We start from the raw sequence: 26155 nt of genomic DNA, 5'->3' as shown, positions 1-26155 counted from the left end.
GACAGGTTGTAGAGAAGAAAGTGCAGGTTGGAGAGAAGAGCAAGTTACTGGCGAAGATGGATGTTGTCATTGGAAATATTACCACTAGAAGTTCTGTGACGGTTTCAGTAATGAGGGACAATTTTGCACTATACTTTATGTCACCTCAAGGCAGAGTACACTGGGATGACAGAGTGTGAAAGATTTGTGCCCTTAACCAAACTTGTGTACCTTCTGGACCAACAGTATATACCTTTGCCAACCAAAGTTGGCTATCTTGTCATGGTCTTACTATTTTTACCTTTAGGCCACAGGTGTGTACCTGGTTGTGTTTTATGCAAAGTATTTCACCTTTTTTACAAAAGTTGTGTACATTGTTAGGAAATCACCAACAATAAACACAACTTTTTAGGTGAAATACTTTGCTTCAAACACAACCAGGAACACAACTGTGGCAAAAAGCTAAAATTTACCCACAGTTATACCTGGTTTTGAATACCTTTTTACCTTTGAAATACCCTGTATTTAACCTTTTTTTAAAACATAGTTTGCCGCAGAAAGAAATGACAGACAACCATTGTGAAGCGATAATTTAACTTTTATTTAAATTTTTTTTTTTTTTGTAAAATGTTTTTAAAGTGCAAAAAACTTTTTTAATAAAGGTTTTAAACCCAATGGGCATTTTTATTACAAAAAACACACATTACAAATCTGTGTACTGTGGGGTGGAAATATTGCTGGAGGGGCTGCGGGACACTTCGACACTGGGTGTGTGGAGAGAGGACTGGGATCGTGGTGGGGAAGGAACAGTTAGAGGTGATGGTGTGGAAAAAGCTACAGAATGGGTGGACATGTGGGAGGCAGAAGAGGTGGTGGGCGGTGGAGTGGAGGGTTGGGCAGGGACTGTAGGAGCAGATGATGTTGATGGAAAGTTGTATGGGGAAGGAGTTTGGTACGGGGAAGGAGTTTGGTACGGGGAAGGAGTTTGGTACGGGGAAGGAGTTTGGTACGGGGAAGGAGTTTGGTACGGGGAAGGAGTTTGGTACGGGGAAGGAGTTTGGTACGGGGAAGGTTGCTGGAAGTGGGGAGATGTCTGGTACTGGGGAGGTTGCTGGTACTGGGAAGGTTGCTGGTACTGGTGAGGTTGCTGGTATGTAATAGGAGGGGGAGGATGGAAAGTGGCTGGAGGGGGTGCAGATGTAATAGGAGGGGGAGGATGGAAAGTGGCTGGAGGGGGTGCAGATGTAATAGGAGGGGGAGGATGGAAAGTGGCTGGAGGGGGTGCAGGTGGAGGAACTACAGTGGTGGGAGGTGGAGGTTGGGAGGTAACCTGCTGTAGAGCACCGTGGCACGAATGCATTACATGCATCTGCTGGGTAGGAGATAGTGTTGCCATGCGCTCCACAACAGACCTGAAAAAGGTGTGGTTTGGCGAAGATCTTGCTTCTGAATGCATGGTTTGCAGAAGTGTCTTCACCTCCAGAATGCTGGAGTTGATCTGCTGAAAGCCTGCGGAGATTTGCTCTGACAAGACTTTTAGACAGTTCTGGAAAGATGCATTCAGATGCAAGAACTCTGGCGCATAACTCTTTTCCTGACCCCTCTGCCGCTGCCGCCCAGTACCCGCAGGTGTACTAGAGGTGGCAGGGGCAGAAGGGTGGGGTAAAGGGAAAGCGATCTCCTCACCAGCAGCTTCATGTAATGTAGGCGGCCACGATGCTCCTGTGCTGGTGGATGGGACAGATGGATCGAATGTGTGGGAAGGCTGGGAAGGTGCAGATGTACCGGGGCGGTCGAAGTGTCCCTCGGTGCCGGTCTCCTCAGGGATCGCCTCAGAAGGGTCCAATCGTGCAGGCTCCCGAGTGCTGCTCACCGTGCTGTGGAATAAAGAGAAAAAAAAAACAATTAAAATACTGACATGGTATGGCCCTGGCTGAAAAAAAAAAGTTACATCTAACATTTTTTTTCACATGTGGTGTGTAATATTTACCTTCTAGTGACCATTGTTTCCCAGAGGAACGACAGGGCTTGTGCGTACTTGTACTTGCTCCTGCGTCCTCCAGATCCACTCGGGGCCCGCATCTCTTTATTGAACTCCTTCTTGAAACGATCCCTCACAGACCGCCACCGATTCACAATTCTGTTCCCTGAAACGAGAAAGGAGTGGTTAGTATACAACATCAGTGTTTCACAAACTCCAGTCCTCATGGTCCCCAGGGGTCATGTTTTCAGGATTTCCATAGTAAATAGAAATCCTGAACACATGATCCGTGGGGACCACGAGGACTGGAGTTCGGGAAACACTGGTTTACATCAAGCAACCGGTACTGTATATACTTACGCTCTTTAATCTGGGCCCGAACATCGAGGTCCTCCCAGCGGCCCACAAGGAGCGAACAGATTTCCTCCCAGAGTCGTCGGGTAACGATAAGGTCAGCGTGGCGGCGGTCAGCCATATTCCAGAGCGGCTCCCTTTCTCTGACGAGATCGATGAGGTGGTCCACATCGAGTCCTCCATCCTCACCGTCAGAGTCGGGAGCACGCTGTGAAGGCTGTTAAAGAAAAAGACAAAAATAACAATTAGCCTCCACAAAAGAAATGAAATAAAAAGTGCAAAAAAACAAAGCAAAAATATTTATACTTACACGCTGGTGACCGCCGCGTTGCTGTCGCCGACGACCCTGGGAGGCACTGCGAGGACCTCTTGGCCGAGCACCAGATTGGGAAGACTAGAGAAGAAAACAAAAAATGTTATGTCTTTGGATGTAGGCATTTGTTTGCTGTGTGTGGTCTGCAGAACATTGTTTTCTATGTGTTGTGTGTAGTGTGATGTTGTGTTTCTGCGTTTGATGCAAAAAACTTACCAATTGTGAGCCCACTCCAGGTGTCTGTCCACCCCTTCCTTCTTCTTCTGGGAGCTCCTCTTCATCTTGTGATTCCTGTTTTGAAATAAAAGGCAATGAATAGAGATGATGGATTTTGGAAATAAAAACTTACCGTCAAACGCTGACGATGCGAGGGAGGGCTCCCAGAAGATGATGTGCTGTCTTCCTGGTGGCCACACTCCATGCCTGTGGGTGGTGTTCCAGCTGCTGCCATTGCTGCTGCTGCTGCTGCATCTATTGGGCGGCTGTTGAATAAAGAGAAACAAAGGGCCAATGAATATCTTGATATTCAATAGCCCTAGTTTGGAGGAATGGGGGATTTGATAATTACCGTCTCTCATCTGCTGCTGGCCTCCCCTCCTCAGCATGTTCCATTTGCTGCTCCATTTGGGGTGGTGGTGGTGCTGATGGTGCTGCAGTGGTCTCCTGCCTTCTCCTGCTGCGCTTGGTTGCTTTCTTGGGTGGCATGTTGGGTGTGGCTGTGGGTCCCACTGTCTTGCTTTTATATATGTCTTGTGGGCAGAGCTACTGAGCATGCTCAGACCAAAAAAACCGGATCCGGCCACCGGATCCGGCATTCGCCGGATCAGGCGCATTGCGGCGCTCATAGGCTTTCATTGTGTGAAAAAGACGGACGCGCCGGATCCGGCGTGTCCGGCTTTTTCGCCGGAGACAAAAAACGTTACAGTAGCCGTTTTTTCCAGACGCCGGATCGCGACACATTGCCGGATCCGGCGAAAACCGGATGAAACGCATGGCCATCCGGCGCGATCCGGCGCAAATGCAAGTCAATGGGGGGGAAACCGGATCCGGCATTGCATTTCGCCGGATCCAGTTTCTGTCAAAAGCGCCGGATCGCGCCTGACGGCGAAAACCTGATGTGTGAAAGAGGCCTAAACCTAGTCTTTAGTAACTCTGCCCCTGAATGGTTCCATGATGAATATTGATAATGGCCGGATGGACGATTAGTTCACACAATGGTGTTTGGAAACTCTTCTAGTACTTGCACGTTGCGGGTCCAAGGCACAGAACAAGCATTTCCACTTCTGACCGGATTCTTTTCACATTTTTAAGCTCCGGTGAAAAACGTTCTGTGTAGTATTTCATCAAGGAGATTTTTGTGAAATGTTCATTCCTATACAATAAGTGTTTTGAGGAGGCAAATGTTAGTTTGAGTTAAGGAAACACTTCCCTGTTTTCCACATAAAATAGCTGACAGGAACCTATGAGTCTTCATGGTTCAGATGAGATAGTAAGAACTTAAACAAATATTAATGATCTGGGGCACTTGGGCTACTGTGGAAGAAGTGCCAAGACCAGGCAGATCAAGACAGAGTGTGCGGGCTGTTGTGGTGGGACGGCGGATGGGAACGCGGGCTGCGGAGGAAGGACGCCAGCTGTTACGTAGGCACATCAGATGAGGTACTCATGCTGTTATGCGATCAGGATAACCATGGCACTCAGGCTGGGGTCTAAGACTTTTAGGTGGATACGTTAACTTGGGCGTTAACGTTCCTAGTAGTAGTTAAACCATAGTTCATGTCCAAGTACCAATATTGACCAAGATCTTGGCTGACACCCACTTGCTTTAGAAGATGAGGGGACCTTCCTGGTGTGGGTTCTGAAGCACAGAGAGGTGACAGAGGTGAGACTCCACGATTAAAAACAATCGTTAAAAAGACAACCCTGTTTTGTTTTACAAGACCTGCATGACTTCACTCCACTTCCGTTCAAAGACTCTCACACAGGGGAGAAATTACAGGGATTACATGGCAGGGCATCTTACTTGTAATATCAACTTCAGCGTTGGCAAGTGGAGGCAAGTTGGGAGATGTGAACGCATTGAAACTTCCAGCATCCACCTTAGTCACCCGGTTTCCCCTGTAGAGCTTGTGATGGAAATAGAGACACACCTGAGAAAGCGAGCAGAGAGAACAGAGCGAGTGTTACAACATGACAGACCTGCCCTGTAATGCCCCATTATTACAGCGGATAATTCATAGGCATCCCAGAAGGCCCCACAGACGCTAATAATCCCAACACAATCCACAATCCCTGACCTGATACGTCCGATGCCATCAGCCGTTTTTGTACAATTAGCCCTGACTCTCATTCAGCAACTTCCCTGGGCTGTCATGAGAACGTGTAAATCTCCAATCAGACCAGCAGCTGCATTACATCCAGGAGAACCCACACCATGATATGCTAGTGCAAATCTGCAATAGATGGATTCTCATCTCTTCACCAGAGTCATTAGAACCATTTATAAATTATCTATGTTACTAATAATTATTTAGCTGTCTGTAGCTCACCTTTCTAGAGTTTGCCAAACCTGGGTCTCCAGACTCTCCTCAGAAAAATGAGGTCAGCAGAAAAAAAACAAATCCGGCCTGTTGCATTTCCGAAAGCCAATCCTTTTGTTAAGAATGGAGGACCTGCGCAGCCAATACCCTCTGTGAGAGTCTTAGGCTATGTTCATATGCACGTTTTTTGCATGCAAAATTTCAGTTGCGTTTCACAGTTTGTTTGTTTTTTTAAATGATGCAATCATTGGCCAACTCAGGTGGGCAGGCTTCATGCAGAGCAGCCAGCAGCATCATGTGCGCCATGGTGAGCGCCAAACAGCTCCAAAAAGTTTCAATGGATCCAAATGGAGTAAACTTCATTTTGTTCAGAATGGAGGAGCCCGTAGGAGAAGGGGAGACAGGACAAGACAGAAGAGCCCAGAGGAGGAGAGTAGGACAAGACAAGCTAGAAGAGCCCGGAGGAGAAGAAGGACAGGACAGGACCAGACAAGACAGAAGAGTCTGGAGGAGAAGGACAGGACAAGACAAGACAGAAGAGCCCGGAAGAGAAGGAGAACAGGAACCAGATAAGGCAGGAGAGCCCAAGGAGAAGGACAGGAACCAGACAGGGCAGAAGAGCCAGGAGGAGAAGACGGACAGGACAAGACAGAAGAACAAGGACAGGACCAGACAATACAGAAGAGCCAGAGGAGAAGAAGGACAAGACAAGACAAAAGAACCCGGAGAAGACAGACAGGACAAGACTGAAGAGACTGGAGGAGGAGGAGAAGGACAGGACAAGACAAAAGAGCCTGGAAGAGAAGAAGCACAGGACAAGACCAAAGAGCCAGGAGAAGAAGGACAGGAAAAGACAAAAGAGCTCAGAGGAGACGGTGGACAGGACAAGACAGAAGAGCCTGGAGGAAGACAAGACAGAAGAGCCCGGAGGAGGAGAAGGACAGGACCAGACAAGACAGAAGAGCCCGGAGGAGAAGAAGGACAGGACAAAACAGAAGCGCCCAGAGGAGGAGAATAGGACAGGACAGGACAAAACAGAAGAGCCCAGAGGAGGAGAATAGGACAAGACAGAAGAGGCCGGAGGAGAAGACAGACAGGACATGACAAGACAGAAGAGCCGGGAAGAGAAGAAGCACAGCACAAGACCAAACAGCCTGGAGGAGAAGAAGTACAGGACAAGACAGAAGAGTCCAGAGGAGAAGGACAGGACAAGATTGAAGAGACCAGAGAAGAAGGACAGGACAAGACAAGACAGAAGAGCCCGGAAGAGAAGGAGGACAGGAACCAGATAAGGCAGAAGAGCCCAAGGAGAAGGACAGGAACCAGACAAGGCAGAAGAGCCAGGAGGAGAAGACGGACAGGACAAGACAGAAGAACAAGGACAGGACCAAACAAGACAGAAGAGCCAGAGGAGAAGGACAGGACCAGACAAGACAGAAGAGCCTGGAGGTGAAGAACAGGACAGGACAAGACAAAAGAACCCAGAGGATAAGACGGACAGGACAAGACCAAAGAGACTGGAGGAGGAGAAGGACAGGACAAGACAAGACAAAAGAGCCTGGAAGAGAAGAAGCACAGGACAAGACCAAAGAGCCAGGAGGAGAAGAAGGACAGGAAAAGACAGAAGAGCTCAGAGGAGACGGTGGACAGGACAAGACAGAAGAGCCAAGAGGAAAAAAAAAAACCAAAAAAAAGAGGACAAGACAAGACAGAAGAGCACAAGGAGAAGAAGGACAGGATTAGACAAGACAGAAGAGCCCGGAGGAGAAGAAGGACAGGACAAGACAGAAGAGCCCGGAGGAGAAGGACAGGAACCAGACAAGACATAACAGCCTGGAGGAGAAGGACAAGACAAGACAAGACAAAAGAGCAAGGACAGGACCAGACAAGACAGAAGAACCCGGAGGAGAAGAAGGACAGGACAAGACAGAACAGCCCAGAGGAGGAGACGGTCAGGACATGACAAGACAGAAGATCCCGGAAGAGAAGGACAGGACAAGACCAAAGAGACTGGAAAAGGAGAAGGACAGGACAAGACAAAAGAGCCCGGAAGAGAAGAAGCACAGGACAATACCAAAGAGCCTGGAGGAGAAGGACAGGAAAAGACAGAAGAGCTCAGAGGAGATGGTGGAAAGGACAAGACAGACGAGCCAGAGGAGACGGTGGACAAGACAGAAGAACCCAGAGGAAAAAGGAGGACAGAACTAGACAAGACAGGAGAGTCTGGAGGAGAAGGACAGGACAAGATCGAAGAGATAGGAGGAGGAGAAGGAGAAGAAGGAGAAGGACAGGACAAGACAGAAGAGCCCGGAAGAGAAGGAGGACAGGAACCAGACAAGAGAAAAGAGCCCGGAAGAGAAGAAGGACAGGACCAGACAAGACAGAAAAGCTCAGAGGAGACGGTGGACAGGACAAGAGAAAAGAGCCCAGAGGAGACGGTGAACAGGACAAAAGAGCCCGAAGGAAAAAAGAGGACAAGACAAGACAGAAGAGCCCGAGGAGAAGAAGGACAAGACCAGACCAAAGAGAATGGAGGAGAAGAAGGACAAGACAGGACAAGACAAGACAAAAGAGCCCAGAAGAGAAGAAGGACATGACCAGACAAGACAGAAGAGCCCGGAGGAGAAGGTAGACAGGACAAGACAGAAGAGCCTGGAGGAGAAGGCGGACAGGACAGAAGAGCCCAGAGGAAGAGGACAGCAGGGTCATGGAGTCTGTAAGCCAAACCACTGACTCAGACTCCTCAATTTCCCTGACGTCCGACTAAGACTCCACAGCCCTGCCTCACTATTGAGCATGTACATAAAGTGCAGCATAGATTGATCTCAATTAAAAGCCTAGATCCTTAGATCAGGAATAGAACAGACATTTAAAGCACATTTCAAAACTTTCCCAAAGTCTTATGAAAACATTTACAGCAAATCCTGCATTTAACTACTGAACCCAATTTATTGCACATTTTAGGAGTTGGAGTCGGTCCATTTTATACCGACTCCAACTCCACCAGAATGAACACCGGCTCCACAGCCCCGGAGGACAGGATAAGACAGGACAGCCTGGAGAATGAGGATGAGGAGGAGAAGGCGGACAGGACAGCTTGGAAAAGGAGGAGAAAGCAGACAGGACAAAAAGTGTCAAAGAGAACAGAAGAGCCGGCGGAAAGGAGGAGTATAGAAAAATCTGGAGAAGAATGAGGTGCACAGAAGAGCCTGGAATAGATGGAGGGAGGACCCAAGTCTGGTAGCAACTCTACAGGAGTGCTCTGCCGAGATAAGCGCTACTCAGTATAGAGAGGGGGGGGGAAAGCCATCAGCCAAACCATTGTTTGCCAACAATTATCCAATGTGTTAGGGTACCGTTACACATAACAATGTCCCAGCGATCCCACCAACGATGCGACGTGGATGGGATCGCTGGGACATTTGTTAGCTGATCGCTGGTAAGCTGTTACATAGACAGCCCGACAGACAGACCGGCGTAGCTCTGCTATCTGCTACTCCGGTCTGACAGACTGGAGTAGCAGATAGCAGAGCTACTCCGGTCTGTGCGCCGCTCTGCCTCCACCTCCCGCCCTGCCTGCAGTGCACGCTGGTATCTAGGGTAAACATTGGGTTTCTAAGGGCCGCGCGGCCCTTAGAAACCCAAAGTTTACGTCGGTAACCAGCGTGCAGCGTCGCTCATCGCTGGCTCCCGCTGCCACACGCAGCGATGCGCGCTGGGCAGCGGGAGACCAGCAATGAAAAAACGGGCCAAGACGATCCGGCACGATCAGCGATACCCCGCGGGGGGGGGGGGGGGCGATCGCTGCTGGATGTCACACACAGCGATCTCGCCATTGAGATTGCTGTGTGTAACGGGCCCTTAAGACAGGGGTGATGCTTTAGGAATTAAAAGTGTAGTTCTAACTGTACATATAAATTCACCTCTTTCATTAAGGTTGTATTAAATTTCCTTTCTTGTTATACACTAAAGGAAGATACTCCAGAACCTGTGCAGTACTGAAGAAATTTTGCTGCGTTTCTTCACCCAACCGCCCTCCCATCCCAAAGGTCCCTTCACATATAGCGACGCACCAGCGATAACGATCCGACCTGGCAAAGATCGCTGGTGCGTCGTTACATGATCGCTAAATAGCTTTCGAACAGTCCAATCTCATCAACGACGCAAGACAGATCAGCGATCTGCATAACGACCTCGTTGGTCGTTGAGTACCTTTCACACAACTTAATTGTAACCGATTCAGACCTGTATCGCTGAGCTCTGCGTCGCTAACGACGTCGCTCGTCGTTTTTAAGCTTCAAACAAGGCGATGAGTGCTGGCCAGCGGGACGCCAGCGATGGAAAAATGGACCTGCTCATTCTAGCTCGATCAGCGATAGCCAGCGGGGGGTCCGGTCGCCGCTACATTTCACACTTAGCGAGATCGCTAGCGATATCGCTGTTGCGTCACAATATTGGTGACACTCGAGTGATATCGCTAGCGATCTCGCCATGTGTGAAACCCCCTCAAGTCTGCATATGTTTAATACTGTTGCTACAGCAAACACTACAGAAGTGAACCTCCAATCACAAAGAAAAAGCATCACAGTCCTGGAGTGCGCCCATCAGATGGGGGCTACAGAAAGAAAGTCTTTGTGCACCTTGATGTCATACGACTATTTTAGAGTTGCAATTTTTGCTGTAAAACAGCAGCCATGTCACAGACTCCCAAGGCACATACAACTTGTGACTAGGATCTTATAATTAACATTTGCGTCACAGTCGTGATAAATAGTAAAGCGACACCTGTTCTAAATGCCGTATGCCACACGTCGCCATGTAGACCAGGCCTTATTCGTATTTTTAAAGCAATGGCTACAGAGTGGCTTTGGCAGCGACGCAGGTCCCTTGGTGGAAGATTGCTGCATAATGTTATGGTATCACATGGTGAATTGCATTGTACCATGAGAAACCTAGCAAGTCACAAGAGGAGCAAGAAGGGTGGAAAATGTCCAACTCTGGACCATTTAGTAAATACAAATAAGAAATTGATCATTCTAGGGAGCAAATGGGCAAAATGACGAAAAGCATGCAAGTGGCACCCCTATGCTACGTCATTTTTCACAAACTGGTTGCTAGAAAACAATTGGCAAACCTTAATTTAATTTTTTTTTTTGTATCAGAAAAACAGATGGTAAAAATGGACATGGAACGCAAACAGATGAAAAACATGTACGTCCCATAGAGCAGCATGTTCCCATCTTGCATCTATGTCTGCACTGGAAACGGAGACTGTCAGACACTGCGCACCCTATCCGATGCAAACAGCCATTTAGTAACGCCAGCAAAGCAAGTGCTTATTGTGCAGCAGATTTAGCCCAGGCCGTGTGAGCGGAACGAGCCTGACATTTGCAGAGGGAGCGCAGCCACGGCGGAGATTTCTCTGGATCTGTGTGTACAGTGTTTACTGCCGATTATGTCTATAATCCATTTAAACACTGTACACACATTGCCAGGAAACAAGGGCACAACCTACGTGCAATGCACCATGCGTCAGCTGCCGACAAATAGTCCCTTCTCCCCCACAACACAGATGGAAGGGGTTATATCTATGGCTACGTCTAATATTTCCAGTGGGAACGGTCTCCTATGATGGCAGAGGAAGAGGTAACAGGTGAATCCAAAAACTGAGTCCAAAGTGGGGGACGGGTTTCCTGAAACTAGAAAAGCGTGGCTTAGCTCTACAAACCTGAAACTGTGAAGATAGCGCCCCCTACAGCTTTTTAAGCCCTGACATGACTCTTGTGTAGCTTGGGTACAAACAGAAGCTGTAGACTGCCCCCTTGTGTCCAGATACAGAAATTCACGTTACTGAAGAGCAGACATCCCCAAAGGACAAACCACAATCTTCTACATGAAAGTGAGAACGATCTCCAGGAGTTGAACCGGACAGCAGGAAACCCCCTGTGCAACGAAGGAACTACCTGCTCTAATATTGTTGCTAGTTTAATAAATGAGGGAATATATCATGAGACAATAAACAGGCCATAGAGCCCCTTGGTAGTCACATAGGCAAATCTGTCCCTGACAAGCCCTAAAAATAAGTGCGAGCAGCCACTCAATTAATAGGTAAACTTTCAAAACAATTAAAAAAAAACTAAAAAAAAAAAAAAACTGACCTCTGGAATGACAAACTGGCCGGCAATCATCAGCGCCCCCAACAGGTTATCACGACCATCGTTCCGCATCTCATAGATAGGAACCTGCAAAAAAATTAAAGCAGTAGTTAGCTGCCCAAAACAAGTAATCGGGACACAGCACTTACTTAAAAACTGGTGCAAAGAAAATGTAACGTTTTCATCATGTCGTTAGTGGCGAGTTTGACCTAATAATAGAGAGATGGCAGCTAAGTGGGCACGGCAGCCGGGGACGTCAGTGGGTAGGAGGTGGTCTACAGGGCTCCCATCCAGGAGCAAAGGAATACGGACATGGACCATGGGCAAAGCGCGTAAATACACTGTACACAGCCTTAGCTCAGCAAGTCATAGTGTTTATCCAGTTTTCCAGAAGTGGTAGGCGCAGATGAATTGTTATCCCTGTCGTGGAGGTGGTCTATGACTGGCAGCCCAAGTGCGGCAGACCTTTCCTCAGACCACCAAGCACAGCTACATGTTGCGACTTACCTGGGATCCGGTCAGCACAATGGTTTTCCCCAAGTTCTCGCACATAAAGGATAAAGCTGACGCAGTGTAAGCCATCGTGTCTGTGCCGTGAAGAATGACGAAGCCGTCGTAATGCTCGTAGCATCTCTACAGGAGGCGCCATTCAGTCACAGACATGAGAAAGAAGGAAGAGAATACGATTCCCATTACAATAATGTTATGAAATGAAGGGCACAATGGTCAGAAGGTAGAAGGATATCAGGAAATCCATAGAAATCCCTGGCCGCCGCAGTTAAAAGGCTATTTCTTTGTTCTTGACAATACAAATTCCCCTAAAGGATTCTCAGAAGGAAAAGGGTGACTCAAGAAGATAAATACAGGCGAGAAAATGAGACTCCATTTAACAAGGGATGACAGGAAGTCCTGATCTTCACAGATCCATTACTGACCCAGATCACTGTGGGTCCCACACCACAGACTGTAAGCTCTCTCCAAAGCACCTGGGTAAAGGATATGGACACCTACGGGGGCCCCAGTAATACCAGGCAGAGTTGCCACTATGATTTAAATGGCCGGGTTACCAGCGTGCACAAGCACCTGCTCTCACTGCCTCCCCTCGACAGGATCACAGGCAGCTGGAATCTGCTGAAGACCCCCATTACTTCTAGCTAGGCTCCATAGAAGAACGTCCATTTCACTGTATACTGCAGTACTGGGGAGCTAGTATAAGGCTATGTGCACACGCTGCGGTTTTTGCTGCGGATCTGCAGCAGTTCTGCAGACAGTGTACAGTAGCATGTATATCTATGGGATTTACATTCTGCTGTGCACATGCTGCAGATTTTTAACTGCGGAAAAGCTGCGGTTTTGAATCCGCAGAAAGAAATGACATGTCACTTCTTTCTGCGGATTCTGCTGCGGTTTGCCACCTATTCCATTGTCCAGGTGTCAAACTGCAGGGGAAAACCACTGGCCAATCCACAGGTAAAACCGCAGGTCATTTTACCTAAGCCTAAGGGTTCAAACATTCACAGGGTGAAAAATAAAAAAGTGTTTAAGTCGAGAATAAAATTAAATAAATCACCCCTTTTACGAAACTTCAAAATAAAAATATTGGCTGCTGCCACAAAGGTATGATCTGTCAAAACATAAATGTTTACTGTTAAAAAGGGAAAAAAAAAAAAAAATTATAATAAATTATAATCTCAACCCCAAAAATAGCTCTTTTAGTTGCTACAGTTCAGAGCCCCTCCCCCCCATACACACACAAAAATGGAATAAAAAGCAATCAAGGAATGGTATGCTCCCCAAAGTGGTATCAATAATAATATCCCATAATATACCTGATTGCTCAAAATGGACCAGTTATGGAGGACACAGTACATTAGCACATTACAGAGTGATCTACTTCAAATGTTTATTTCTGTTAATGTTGATGATTATGGCTTACAGCCAAATATTGGCCTACTGAAATGTATATTCACTCAGTAAATGCACTCAGTACTTGGTCAGGGCTCCTTTTGCATCAATTACTGCATCAATGCGGCGTGGCATGGAGGCGATCAGCCTGTGGCACTGCTGAGGTGTTATGGAAGCCCAGGTTGCTTTGATATCAGCCTTCAGCTCGTCTGCATTGTTGGGTCTGGTGTCTCTCATCTTCCTCTTGACAATACCCCATAGATTCTCTATGGGGTTAAGGTCAGGTGAGTTTGCTGGCCAATCACGCACAGTGATACTGTTCTTAAACCAGGTATTGGCACTTTTGGTAGTGTGGACAGGTGCCAAGTCCTGCTGGAGAATGAAATTTCCATTTCCATAAAGCTTGTCGGCAGAGGGAAGCATGAAGTGCTACAAAATTTCCTGGTGGACGGCTGCACTGACTTCGCTCTTGATAAAACACAGTGGACCTACACCAGCAGATGATATGGCTCCCCAAACCATGTGGAAACTTTACACTAGACCTCAAGCAGCTTGGATTGTGGAGTCTCCACTCTTCCTCCAGACTCTGGGACCTTGATTTTCCACATGAAATGCAAAATTTACTTTCATCTGAAAATAACACCTTGGACCACTGAGCAACAGTCCAGTTCTTTTTCTTCTTGGCCCAGGTAAGGCTAATTTAACATTAGCGTTTTTTTGCGCAGCATATCGTGCGCAACAGAAACGCATGCAAAAAATGCATCATGCGTTTATGCGCATTCATTCTCTAGGGGTTAAAACCAGTGTCTACACATTTTTACGCCAAAACCGCATGTGCACGAAAACACAGACGAACGCATGTCCATGCACACGCCTGCGCTCCCATAGACTGTATTGCGTTATTTTGTCGCATTCCGTGCTCATGCGTTTTTTTCCGGCAGACCCAAAAATGCAACAGGTTGCGTCTGGAGCGCCTAGGCGCACACCTTGAAAAAGCGCATATGAACGCATGCCAACACAAGACCATGCGCCCCCCATGTTAAACATAGGTACACATGATGAATGCGCATGGACACGCACGATGCGCAAAAAAACGCTAATGTGAAACCAGCCTAAGACGTTTCCGTTGTCTATTGATCATGAGTGGCTTGACACAAGGAATGTGACACTTGTAGCCCATGTCCTGGATACGTCTGTGTGTGGTGGAAGCAATGACTCCAGCAGCAGTCCACTCCTTGTGAATCTCCTCCAAATTTTTGAATGTCCTTTTCTTAACAATCCTTTCAAGGCTGCGGTTATCCTGGCTGCTTGTGCACCTTTTTCTACTACACTTTTTCCTTCCACTCAACTATCCTTTAATGTGCTTGGATACAGCACTCTGTGTGCAGCCAGCTTCTTTAGCAATGACCTGTTGTGGCTTACCCTCCTTGTAGAGTGTGTCAGTGACTGCCTTCTGCACATCTGTCCAGTCAGCAGTCTTCCCCATGATTGTGGAGCCTACTGAAACAGACTAAGGCCCCGTCACACATGACGATTTACCAGCGATCCCGACAAAGATATCAACGTGTCAGGATTGCTGGTACGTCGCTATGTGATCGCTGGTGAGCTGTCAGACAGCTTTACCAGCGATCAGCACAGCGATGCCGAGCGCGCGGCGTCGCTGTGTTCGTTAGTTACCAGCGCACTGATGCAGGGAGCAGGTAACTAACGTACACATCGGGTATCCAAGAGACGTGCGTCCCTTGGATACCCAATGTGTACGTTAGTTACCAGGTACCTGCATCAGTGCGCTTGGTAACTAATGTACACATCGGCTATCCAAGGGACGCACATCCCTTGGATACCCAATGTGTACATTAGTTACCAGCTGAAATCTGGGCTCCCGCCGGTCACACGCAGCGATGCGTGCTGGCCAGCGGGAGACCAGCGACCAAAGAAATATCCTGGGCTTTCCTGCAGCGATCAGCGATATCGGCAGGGGAGTCGGTCGCTGATCGCTGTCACACACAGCAATCTCGCTGGTGAGATCGCTGTTGTGTCACAAAACTTGTGACTCAGCAGCGATCTCGCTAGCGAGATCGCTATGTGTGACTGGGCCTTTAGGGACCTTTTTAAACGCTTAGGTTTTCTCAGGTGTTTTTTGTTAATTATTCTAATTTGGTGGGAGATAATGACTTTTGGGTTTTCATTGGCTGTAAGCCATAATCATCAACATTAACAGAAATAAACACATGAAATAGATCACTCTGTTTGTAATGAATCTATGTAATATATGAGTTTCACTTTTTGTATTGAAGAACAGAAATAATTTAACTTCTTGATGATACTCTAATTTTGTGAGAAGCATTTGTATATACACATATACACACACAGCACTACCATAAGCAATACATAACTTCTCATATCAGAGCTCCATCTAGTGGTCAAGTACAGAAATGACAAGACACGGAAAAAAGGGATGTAGGACATAGGAGTAATTATTGCCATCATTATGTGAGTACGGTTATATTAGTTTTAAAGGCGAGTCTAATACGAGTATAGTGAGAAGCTCCATCAGTTCAGTGGAGGAGGTGGTGATAATAACAGTGGTTAGAAATATTTGTAGTTGATCATTCCCACACCTCCTACCTTGATGTCCTTGGCGATTTTGGCCCAGTCGTCAGTGGTCATGTTGCAGGAGTCGAGCAGTGGGGAATACTCCAGAACGGTGTACACAATGCGTTTATTCTGCTTGGAAAGACTGGAAAAGAAGAAGAATCAAAGAGAAATTAGGATACAAATGTAAACAAATATAACCACAAAACATTGTGTGCTTGGCAAATGCTGAGAGACAGGAGCTTTTCTTCTCCGGTTATGTCTAAAGCTCAGTTTTACAATCCTGAAGGTTACCAGGGAGCAATGCAATACGGGATCTCAAAGGCAAGTTCCGACTTCGAAATAACCCTTTAATTAGTAAAAATAGCCCCCTAAATCTCAGTTTTGAATGGAGCAGAGGTGCGCATGCTCGCTGTATGGGACTGCCAGAGAAAGCCGGGGGTAGAGTTCTGCTTTTTCCATCAGGGCCATAGACAATGAATGGAGCAGAGGTGCACATGCTCGCTGTATGGGACTGCCAGAGAAAACCGGGTGTAGAGCACTGCTTTTTCATCAGGGCCATAGACAATGAATGGAGCAGAGGAGCGCATGCTCGCTGTATGGGACTGCCAGAGAAAACCGGGTGTAGAGCACTGCTTTTTCATCAGGGCCATAGACAATGAATGGAGCAGAGGAGCGCATGCTCGCTGTATGGGACTGCCAGAGAAAGCCAGGTGTAGAACTCTGCTTTTTCCATCAGGGCCATAGACAATGAATGGAGCAGAGGTGCACATGCTCGCTGTATGGGACTGCCAGAGAAAGCCAGGTGTAGAACTCTGCTTTTTCCATCAGGGCCGTAGACAATGAATGGAGCAGAGGTGCGCATGCTTGTTGTATGGGACTGCCAGAGAAAGTCGGGTGTAGAGCTCTGCTTTTTCCATCAGGGCCATAGACAATGAATGGAGCAGAGGAGCGCATGCTCGCTGTATGGGACTGCCAGAAAAAGCCAGGTGTAGAACTCTGTTTTTTCCATCAGGGCCATAGATAATGAATGGTGCAGAGGTGCACATGCTTGTTGTATGGGACTGCCAGAGGAAGCCAGGTGTAGAGCTCTGCTTTTTCCTTCAGGGCCATAGACGATGAATGGTGCAGATGTGCGCATGCTCGTTGTATGGGACTGTTGGAGAAAGCTGGGTGTAAAGCTCTGCTATTTTGCCATTTCCATCGGTCTCACAGACAATGAATGGAGCAGAGATGGACGGGGGCTGCTAAGTTCAGTTTCAGAAATACTGCTCTATGAATAAATTGGAACTTAACCCTTTAAGAGCTATGGGTTTCGCAGATTGGGTCTACATTGATAGATAGTGTAAGGCTCTGTTCCCCAATGCATGCTACTAGAAAGCCATAAATTGGCTACAATGTGTAAAATAAACATTTCCTTTTTGTGCTGGAATTTACCAACCCGTTGGATCTACAAGGACACCAGCCTCCGGAGGCCTATGGCTGCATTTAGTGCTTATGCCTGGAGTGTTCCCAAATGCGTCCATATAGCATGATGTGATCTCCGCCTAACGTGTATGGGAGGAATCCGACAAACAACATCTGGTTCTGAGATGGGAGAAAAAGTGCACAAAAGTCTGGACAACCAAGAGTGACCCATTACGCCCCAGAGTGGGGGCTCCCAAACGACAAACTGTATAATGAAGACGCCTCACTAATTGGCATCTGTAATGAGCGATCCCTCCAAGCAGAATCAATGGGAGACTGGAGGAACCTCGCGCTTTCATCCCACAAGATTTGTCTGGAATTCATTTCGCTTCACGTCTCACTACATTTCCCTGACTTTCAAGGACGAGAAGCCTCATGTAACCCGCAGAGGTTGGCAGCGTCGGACACAACTGCAGGGCCAAGAACCGATGTGTCCATCATGCCTCTGGGTGCAAACACTTCTCTTCCTGCATGTGTAGGAGACTATTAACCTTGGCATGGAATTCATTTATATCTGTATGCATTATCTCGTTTTCACAGCCTGTAAAAATTATCAAAATGGTTGAAGAGTTTTCCTCAAAAGCTGTGTAGTCTGAATTATTGCACAACGGTCTTAAAGAAGCACTAAAGCCATTTTTTTCTAGCAACCCCTTGCAATAGTGCACGTATTAAATATATTGATGGCAGTCTTCTTCCAAGCTCATCATCGTTCTAGTCTTCCTCTGCACCACGTGAGCGTCAACGAGTCTACTCGGATCCCATGGCGTCTTTCGTGAAAACTGAAAGTCGCTTTTTTCATGCATCCTATAAGAGCCACGATGCAAGGCTTACACTGACCTCCGGCCCACACAAATGGTGTGGTGTGATCCGGGTGGGCTCGTCGGCGATCAGGTCGTGTAGAAAAGGATCAGAACGACGCCGAGGACAAAGGACGGCGGCAGAGATCACCAGGTACATTAATACATGCATCGTACACATTTCCTCCTGAGTGCGGATTCTATAGATGGAGAAGGCTACAAAATGTGAAAAAACAAAAGTTTAGTTACTCTCTTTAAAGGGGGTGTACACATCTGCAATGATGAGTTGCTTTAAGGACGCAGTCAGCCAGCCATATAAATCAGATCAAGATTGCAGCACAATGCTCGGACTGGCCAGCGGCTCTCCCAACCCGAGCGTGACAGCTGCACAGAAATATATGAAGCTGTCGATCTCGGGTCAGGGAAAACCCACCGGTCGAGATCTTGGTCTAATTTATACAGCGGTATGATTGTGCCTTAATCCTGGACAATCCTTACTTTTCTCCCCATACCCCTTCAAACGCTATTCCTCCTGGCAGATGGGTGCTTGGCCAAGCATTCAGGTCGTCTCAATAGAAAGAGAGGGGGGGGTAAACCACTGCCAGATGGCTCTAGCTATAGAAGAAAAGGATAGTGCGTATCAATTCAACATGCGCCATCCTTCTCTCGCCTAGCATCATCTGTCGGGGGAAGAGTCGGGAGCCCACTATAAAAATACGACCTGGCACTTATTTGGCTGATATGGCCATATTAAGCAGCTCATCTCCCCATTAACATCCATGGAATAGAGTGACATGGTGTCCACATACAGGATATAGCTAAATGCACTGGTGATTGAAAAAAAAAAATCATAAAGTGTCAGTCCTCACATGGCATGGAATTATAGGTACAAACAGGTAAGTCAAGAATGAACACTTCAAAGTTGCACAAAAAAAGAAAAAAAAAAGCAAGGACTGCAGTGCTTGGGGGAGATCATAACACCTTGTTTCAAAAGAATCTATGGTAGGAAAACAAGGCTGAAAGTCAGATTTCAGCTCTGGAGGTGCCAGCGGATATACATATGTATTATATCAAATTGTGTACCTCAGGGTAGAGTCTGTGGCAGTAATGAAAAAGCTGTGGATTTTAGGGTACGTCACCATGGTGGAGGGGGTCATAGTCTTTATAAATCTGCAGCATATGACGCATTTCTACATCGATACTTACGGGAGAACCAAAGTGTTTTCAGGAAAGTCGTGGAAGTCGTAGAGTTTGGTTTGCTGGGCGTACTGCTCATCATGCAGGATGGGGAGCTTCTTCAGGGCCTTAACGAAGGCGTTAGCCTGAGGAGCCAAAACTAAGGAGAAACGCAAATTAACAAATGCTTCAGAAGCCAAAATTACACTCACATACAGATTTCCCATCTCCAATTCAATTTACACTCCCCCACCCTCCTAACAAAAGGAGACTAAGGGCCCCGTCACACATAGTGATCTCGCTAGCGAGATCGCTGCTGAGTCACAAGTTTTGTGACACAACAGCGATCTCACCAGCGAGATCGCTGTGTGTGACATCGATCAGCTACCGGCCCCCCTGCCGGTATCGCTGATCGCTGCAGGAAAGGCCAGGACGTTTTTTTGGTCGCTGGTCTCCCGCTGGCCACCATGCATCGCTGCGTGTGACAGGCGGGAGACCAGTGATCTACTGGTAACTAATGTACACATCGGGTATCCAAGGGATGTGCGTCCCTTAGAAACCCAATGTGTATGTTAGTTACCAGCGCGCTGATGCAGGGAGCTGGTAACTAACGTACACATCGGGTATCTAAGGGACGCACGTCCCTTGGATACCCGATGTGTACGTTAGTTACCAGCTCCCTGCATCAGCGCGCTGGTAACTACAAGCACAGCGACGCCGCGCGCTCGGCGTCGCTGGTGCTGATCGCTGGTGAAGCTGTCTGTTTGACAGCTCACCAGCGATCACATAGCGACTCACCAGCGATCCTGACACGTTGACATCGTTGTCGGGATCGCTGGTGAGTCGCTTAGTGTCACGGTACCCTTACTGATCGGACAGGAAATACAACACTAAAATAGTGGCCAGTGTGAGAACTGCAAGATCACAAATAAATAAAGATCTAATATATCTTACCACTTAGCTTTACTTTATAATCTTAAACTGGTTGTCCGCTTTGAAAAAAAATACATTTCTATTACAAGGGTGCCCGAGTGATAAGTTGATGATAATGTGCCCCCTGCATTATTATATATTTTATATAATCACCATATTGTCAACATATCACTGGTGGACCCTAATAATAAAAATGTATTTTTTTTCAAAGACGACAACTCCTTTAAGATTATAATAGAAAGCTAAGTGATAAAATGAAAATGCAGACAAGTTGCTGCAACAGACTGCAATGATAGTCCACTCCAATAGTAAAGGTCATAATGGTGAATAATGCAATAGTACAGTAACCACATCACTAAGAACGGTGTCAGCTTCCTCCAGACCCGTCCCTCGCTGCCGTGCTGGGACTGAATGAGTAATCTGGCAGCCACATTGCATCAGATTGCAGAAACAAAGCAATTTAATAACCTGCTCACCACATTCGTGGCCCAGTCCTGCCCTTTAGGACACTGCATGGATCTGACGTGACATGGATCTGACGTGACTTGTTCAAGAGAAAAGCCCAGTTAGCCAACCCCAGGGCATTGGCTGCATGCCGGGAAACTGCTATAAAGTCCCCAGACTCCACTAACTATTCATACTACACTTATCCCTATGTATAATTGGCCATCTGTATAAGCACAAAGCATGAACATATCTGGAAGCTCATATTCCTGATCGAGCCCCCACCGATCAATAATTTGTCACCTATCCTGTGGACAACCCCTTTAAGCTTCTCCTAATGGGCAGAGTCTACCTTTCTATGACTTGTGTCATTGAACTTTGCGTCAGTGATATTATGAGTCAGCTGGAAATGGCTGACAACAGGGAACAATAACTTGCATTCCATGCTAGCACTTTGGGCATAAACCGCCTAGGGCAGAGAGATTGTTGATTTTCTTTTGTAGCAAAATGATTATACAACACTTAGATAGCGGTTATAATCCTCCACGTTGCCAAACCACACAAGTGCATAAGCCTCACGGCTGGAGTCCTGGCTCCAAGTTCCTACTTTGTTGTGTTGTGGCGAAGGTTGTGTTACCTAATACTTGTAGTCGTCACATGGTACAGTAGGAATGTATTCAACCGCGCACACAAATAACCTTCACCACACGTCATGTGAACACGAGAAAGTCTCCCCTACAGTGCACCCGTCCGATAACAGGACGAGCCGTAACCACAATGGAGGGAAGTCTTCAGGATTATACCAGTACAACAATTAGATGACATTTACCTTCAGAAAGAGCCTTGGGGCTTATACTTACAGCAGTTCTTTAAATTAGTGGTCCACTCCTGGACAACACCTTTTGAATGGCCCCAGTGTGCTACATAAAAAAAAATAAAGAAAAATATTGATCACCCGCACCGGCTCCGCAGGTCCGAGACCTGACACAGACTATCAGCATGTTTCACAGTCTTGTTAGCGCTTGCGTGTGGAAGTGCGGCACCAGTGCACAGTGTTAGTATGTTTTGTTTTACTTAGCACATTAGGCACATTCAAAAAGGGTGGTCCAATAGTGAACAACCCCTTTAAATCCATCAGGTCCAGAAGGTGAAGTCAACCTGGTAAGGCAAATAGTAAGCCTTCCTCCAGGACAAGAGTGAACTCCAGTCCAGGAGGTTGTCATGGGGTGGTACTGTAAAGGCTCATGCAGACCTCCGCGGATCTCGGACAAAGCACGGACTTGCTGATGGTCTTCAGACCGCATCATGACAGCTTCATATACTCATATGAGAGTCCTGCAGCCAGTCCATGATCGGACTGACATCCAGACGCCTGCAGGAGCCCCAAGTCACAGACGCCCCTTTAAAAGATGAGTGTCTATCAGCTATATCCTCCTCCTCTTGCTTCCTCAAACTCAATGTGGACAAATCTGAACTCATCTTCCTCCATCTCACAGATCTATCACAATTAATGACATCACGCTTCCCCCCGTACCAAAAGTCTGCTGCTTTGAAGTAACCAAGACTCTGCCCTGTCCTTCAAACCGCACATCCAAGTTCTCTCCACCTCCTGTCGCCTCCAGCTCAAAAATATCTACAGAATCCATCCTTTCCTCAACCTACTAAAATGCTTGTGCATGCCCTCATCATCTCCCGCATCGACTACTGCAACATCCTTTTCTGTGGTCTCCCTGCTAACACCCTCGCACCTCTTCAGTCCATCCTTAACTTTGCTGCCTGACTAATTCATCTCTCTCCTCGCTATTCCTCCGCTTCTCCTCTCTGAAAATCTCTTCACTGGCTCCCGTTCCCTCAGCGTATCCAGTTCAAATTACTAATACTAACCTACAAAGTCATCCATAACCTGTCTCCTCCATATATCTGTGACCTAATCTCTTGATATCTTCCCTCACGTAATCTCTGGTCATCCCAAGACCTCCTTCTCTCCTCCACACTTATTCGCTCCTCACCCAACCGCCTCCAAGACTTCTCCCGAATAGCCCCCATCCTCTGGAATTCTGTGCCCCAACACGTCCGACTATCAACCACATTCGGACCCTTCAGACGGAACCTGAAAACCCACCTCTTCAGGAAATCCTACAGCCTGCAATGACCCCGCTGCCTCCTCACCAACACCGGAGCTACTGCAACTCCCCACCCTACTGTCTCCTTCCCCACCATCCGGTAGAATATAAGCCCGAAAGGGCAGGGTCCTCTCCCCTCTGTATCAGTCTGTCATTGTTAGTTTACTGTAAGTAATATCTATAATTTGTATGTAACCCCTTCTCAAGTACAGCACCATGGAATCAATGGTGAAATATAAATAATAATAATCATGCAGATAAAATCCCTGCATCCCCGCAAGGATCTAGGCAGTATGCAAGTCTTTCTACGTTTTCTTCCATGGGACTTCCAAAATGGCCATATAAAAGTGTGCGCATCTGTTTCACAAGCTCCCATAGAAGTGAACGGAGACACCAGTGTATGTACTCTTCCAATGGCCGCAAGATTGGGGATTAGAGAGGCTTCATTCTCACGATGTGAGGCCTACACGTATCAGACATCGACCTTTTTCATAAGCATGGAACATAGAAATACTCATTTTATGTGTTTTGTACAAAACAATGGGGAGAGTCTAAAGTATCCGGATATATCTGTAGAATCTTCTGCCCAAAATCCGGGATCAGACGCCAACATTCAGGGCCCACACAAATATTGTGCAAAATCTTATCACTGAGCTAACAAAAGCGTGGCGAGAGCGGCGCCTCCACAATAACAGCCTGTACTTATTAACCAGAACATTTTGGCTGAGTTACCGGTCTACATAACATTACAGGGGGTTACACACATGGACCACTGTGGGGTCAGCGGACCCAAACAGATAAACCCACTCGAAGGCCTTTATTTTTACACAGGTTTATGACAACGGTCTAGTTGCCCATAGCGACCAATTACAAGACAGCTTTTATTCTTCCACAGCACTCTAAGCAATGTAAGCTGCGCTTTGATTGGTTGCTAAGGTCAGAGTTGTGTATCTAGGGTTTGAACTCCCAGGACAGGCCTAAGGCTCTGGTCACGAGGGGCGTCATGCTGCCCCCAACAGGCACCGTCGAATTATAAACGTCACTTTGTCAGTACTGACAGCAACCGCCACCAAACCCCAGACAGAGTCGACAGTATGAACCACAAACACTTTTGCACCTTTATCTGGTGGGAAATGGCTCTAATAGCCATTACTTTTGCCCCCAACACAAGTTTTTTGAGTTTTCAAAATGTCAAGTTTTTTTTTATGCATATAACGTGACCGCAGCAGCCGCAGCTCAGCAATTTTCCATCACGTCTACTCCGATATGACAGTAAAGGCTGCAGTCCATCAGCAGTCAACGATTGGCTGCAGCGGTCATGAGAGAACAGTGTGTGGATGAGGGGAATAAATGTTAGGGTCCCGTTACACTTACCGATGCACCAGTGATCCCGACAACGATATGACCCAGTCAGGATCGCTGGTGCATCGCTAAATGGTCGCTAGTGAGCTGCCACACAGGCAGATCTCACCAGCGATGCAGCAGCGGTCGTCACCTGTCACACGCAGCGAGGGTGACGTCTTCTGCCTGCGTCGCTCGCCGGCGCCAGCGGGATGCCAGCGACAATAAAAAGGCCCAGGACGTTCGAGCGCGATCAGTGATATCCAGCGGGGGGCCGGTCGCAGGTACGTCTCACATGTAGCGATGTCGCTGTTGCGTCACAAAATCGGTGACGCTTTAGCGGTCTCGCTATGTGTGAAGGGGGCTTTACTCGCCAGGGACCGACACGCAGTTCTGACATGAATTTTGAGGGGGTAAAACTGTTATATATATATATATGTCGATTATCTATCCCGTTGTAGATTGTGAGCCCTCGTGCTCAGGGTCCTCTCTCCTCCTGTACCAGTCGTGACTTGTATTGTCTAAGATTACTGTACTTGTATGTATTATGTATACCCCTCATCACATGTAAAGCGCCATGGAATAAATGGCGCTATAATAATAAATAATAATAGTAATAATAACTTCGTCCATCTCAGGCCACAACCAATTGACAAAGTTGGCACAAAAAAATTGTGACTTTTTTCTTTGCACAGCTATGAGGTGTGAAAACTTTTGCGACATTTTGAATAAAATGGCAAAAACAATTTGATGAATCAGGCCCTAAGTGTATCATTTCCCTGCAGCGCCCCCCGAGGGGAAGTGTAGCATTACGCCAGGTCTAGTTCTATCAGTAAGAATGAATGACATGTAGATCCTGGACGGAGGACCCTATAGCGGCTCCTGGGGTGAGGGGCTTTACATTGGACACCCCATCACCTAAGTAGCTGCTCGTTAGGCCGAATGACAATCGCTCATCCATGTCTGCGAGATTTTCTCTTTCCACTGAGAATTAGAAAGCACTCTGCTGCCAGGGGAGGATGGGGCATGATGACTGCCCACATGCCCGATCCTTCTTTCCCACTGGATTGAATGGTTCCCCGAGAAGTTTTATATCTAGTCATTTTCGGCGACAATCAATTATTTTCCCATTAATTACAATAACAGCGTCCACCGACATCTGAGAAGTATAAAGAGGGTGCTGGCCTTACCACAAATGGCCACCGCAACCCTTTAAGAGCCACTCTACTTGCTCAATGATAAACGACCACCAGCTGGCAATAACTCTACAGTACGTCCTGTGCGCCGCAGGGCATGCTGGGAGTTGTAGTTCCCGTCAGCCGTGCCTGCCTGCCCTCCCCGGTCACCTTCGTTCTGGTACATCATGCCGATGGTGCCCCCGGTGTTGACCACCAGCACCCGGGCTTCGCTGACGAGGCCGCTCAGACTCTCTTGGGAGCCGGACAGGCTCTGGCTCTTGGACAGCTTCCTCTTGCGGGTGCTGGCAGCAGGGCCGGGGGGTCGAGGGGGCAGCAGGGGTGACGCCACCGTGGCTTCTTGCTCCAGCAGGTCCAGGTGTGTGTGTGACAGGGCCTGGGAGAGCCGGGACATGGAGCCACTGCTCCGGAGGGGGATGCTGGCTCTGTCCTCCTCCGCCATGCTGCTGCTATCAGTGAGTGAAGACGACACGACACTCCCCCCACGTGTGCTACGGGCACCTCCCCCACAACAACAGCCGGGGGTGCGCCTTATCGGGAATCTGTGACCTATAGGTGACCAGGTGGAGCGAGCGCTGATCACCTCACAGCCTGGGGAGTGGGGGCACAGGCTGGTGGGCACTGGTCCAGGGCAGGAGATACTGGTGGGCACTGGTCCAGGGCAGGAGATGCTGGTGGGCACTGGTCCAGGGCAGGAGATGCTGGTGGGCACTGGTCCAGGGCAGGAGATGCTGGTGGGCACTGGTCCAAGGCAGGAGATGCTGGTGGGCACTGGTCCAAGGCAGGAGATGCTGGTGGGCACTGGTCCAAGGCAGGAGATACTGGTGGGCACTGGTCCAGGGCAGGAGATGCTGGT

General features: G+C 47.7%; 2 protein-coding genes across 3 annotated transcripts in view; both read right to left on the bottom strand.

Annotated features, from left to right (window-relative positions):
• The window catches only part of ASPG (asparaginase), a 57949-nt gene extending 32149 nt beyond the window's left edge, over positions 1 to 25800 (bottom strand). Inside the window, exons 1-6 of one of the 2 annotated variants that reach the window (XM_073570246.1) lie at positions 25450 to 25800; positions 19293 to 19422; positions 15856 to 15967; positions 11830 to 11955; positions 11326 to 11409; positions 4651 to 4777 (exon numbers count right to left, since the gene is read on the bottom strand). In XM_073570246.1, the coding sequence (XP_073426347.1) occupies positions 4651 to 4777; positions 11326 to 11409; positions 11830 to 11955; positions 15856 to 15967; positions 19293 to 19422; positions 25450 to 25741 (871 nt within the window). In that variant the 5' untranslated portion in view covers positions 25742 to 25800. The remainder of the gene's footprint in view (positions 1 to 4650; positions 4778 to 11325; positions 11410 to 11829; positions 11956 to 15855; positions 15968 to 19292; positions 19423 to 25449) is intronic. The other variant, XM_073570254.1, reaches the window with a different exon arrangement.
• Positions 504 to 2147, bottom strand: LOC141085116 (uncharacterized). The gene is made up of 2 exons (XM_073570233.1): positions 1970 to 2147; positions 504 to 1856 (listed from the first exon to the last, which is right to left on the bottom strand). The coding sequence occupies exons 1-2, from the start codon at positions 2059 to 2061 to the stop codon at positions 683 to 685; spliced, it is 1266 nt and encodes a 421-aa protein (XP_073426334.1). The 5' UTR covers positions 2062 to 2147; the 3' UTR covers positions 504 to 682.
• Positions 25801 to 26155: the final 355 nt, after the last annotated feature.

Source organism: Dendrobates tinctorius, unplaced genomic scaffold, assembly GCF_039654945.1.
Source record: "Dendrobates tinctorius isolate UK_male_01 unplaced genomic scaffold, ASM3965494v1 ptg000006l, whole genome shotgun sequence".
In the NCBI taxonomy this organism is placed as follows: domain Eukaryota; kingdom Metazoa; phylum Chordata; class Amphibia; order Anura; family Dendrobatidae; genus Dendrobates; species Dendrobates tinctorius.
The sequence above is the reverse complement of the archived record's forward strand: the minus strand, read 5'-3'. Positions and strand labels throughout refer to the sequence as shown.

Excerpts from the sequence above, each read along its gene's own strand:
- LOC141085116 (XM_073570233.1), bottom strand. The coding sequence starts at position 2,061 with ATGCGGGCCCCGAGTGGATCTGGAGGACGCAGGAGCAAGTACAAGTAC. Across the intron at positions 1,857-1,969 it reads GAAACAATGGTCACTAGAAG|CACGGTGAGCAGCACTCGGG; the intron begins GTAAATATTACA and ends TTTATTCCACAG.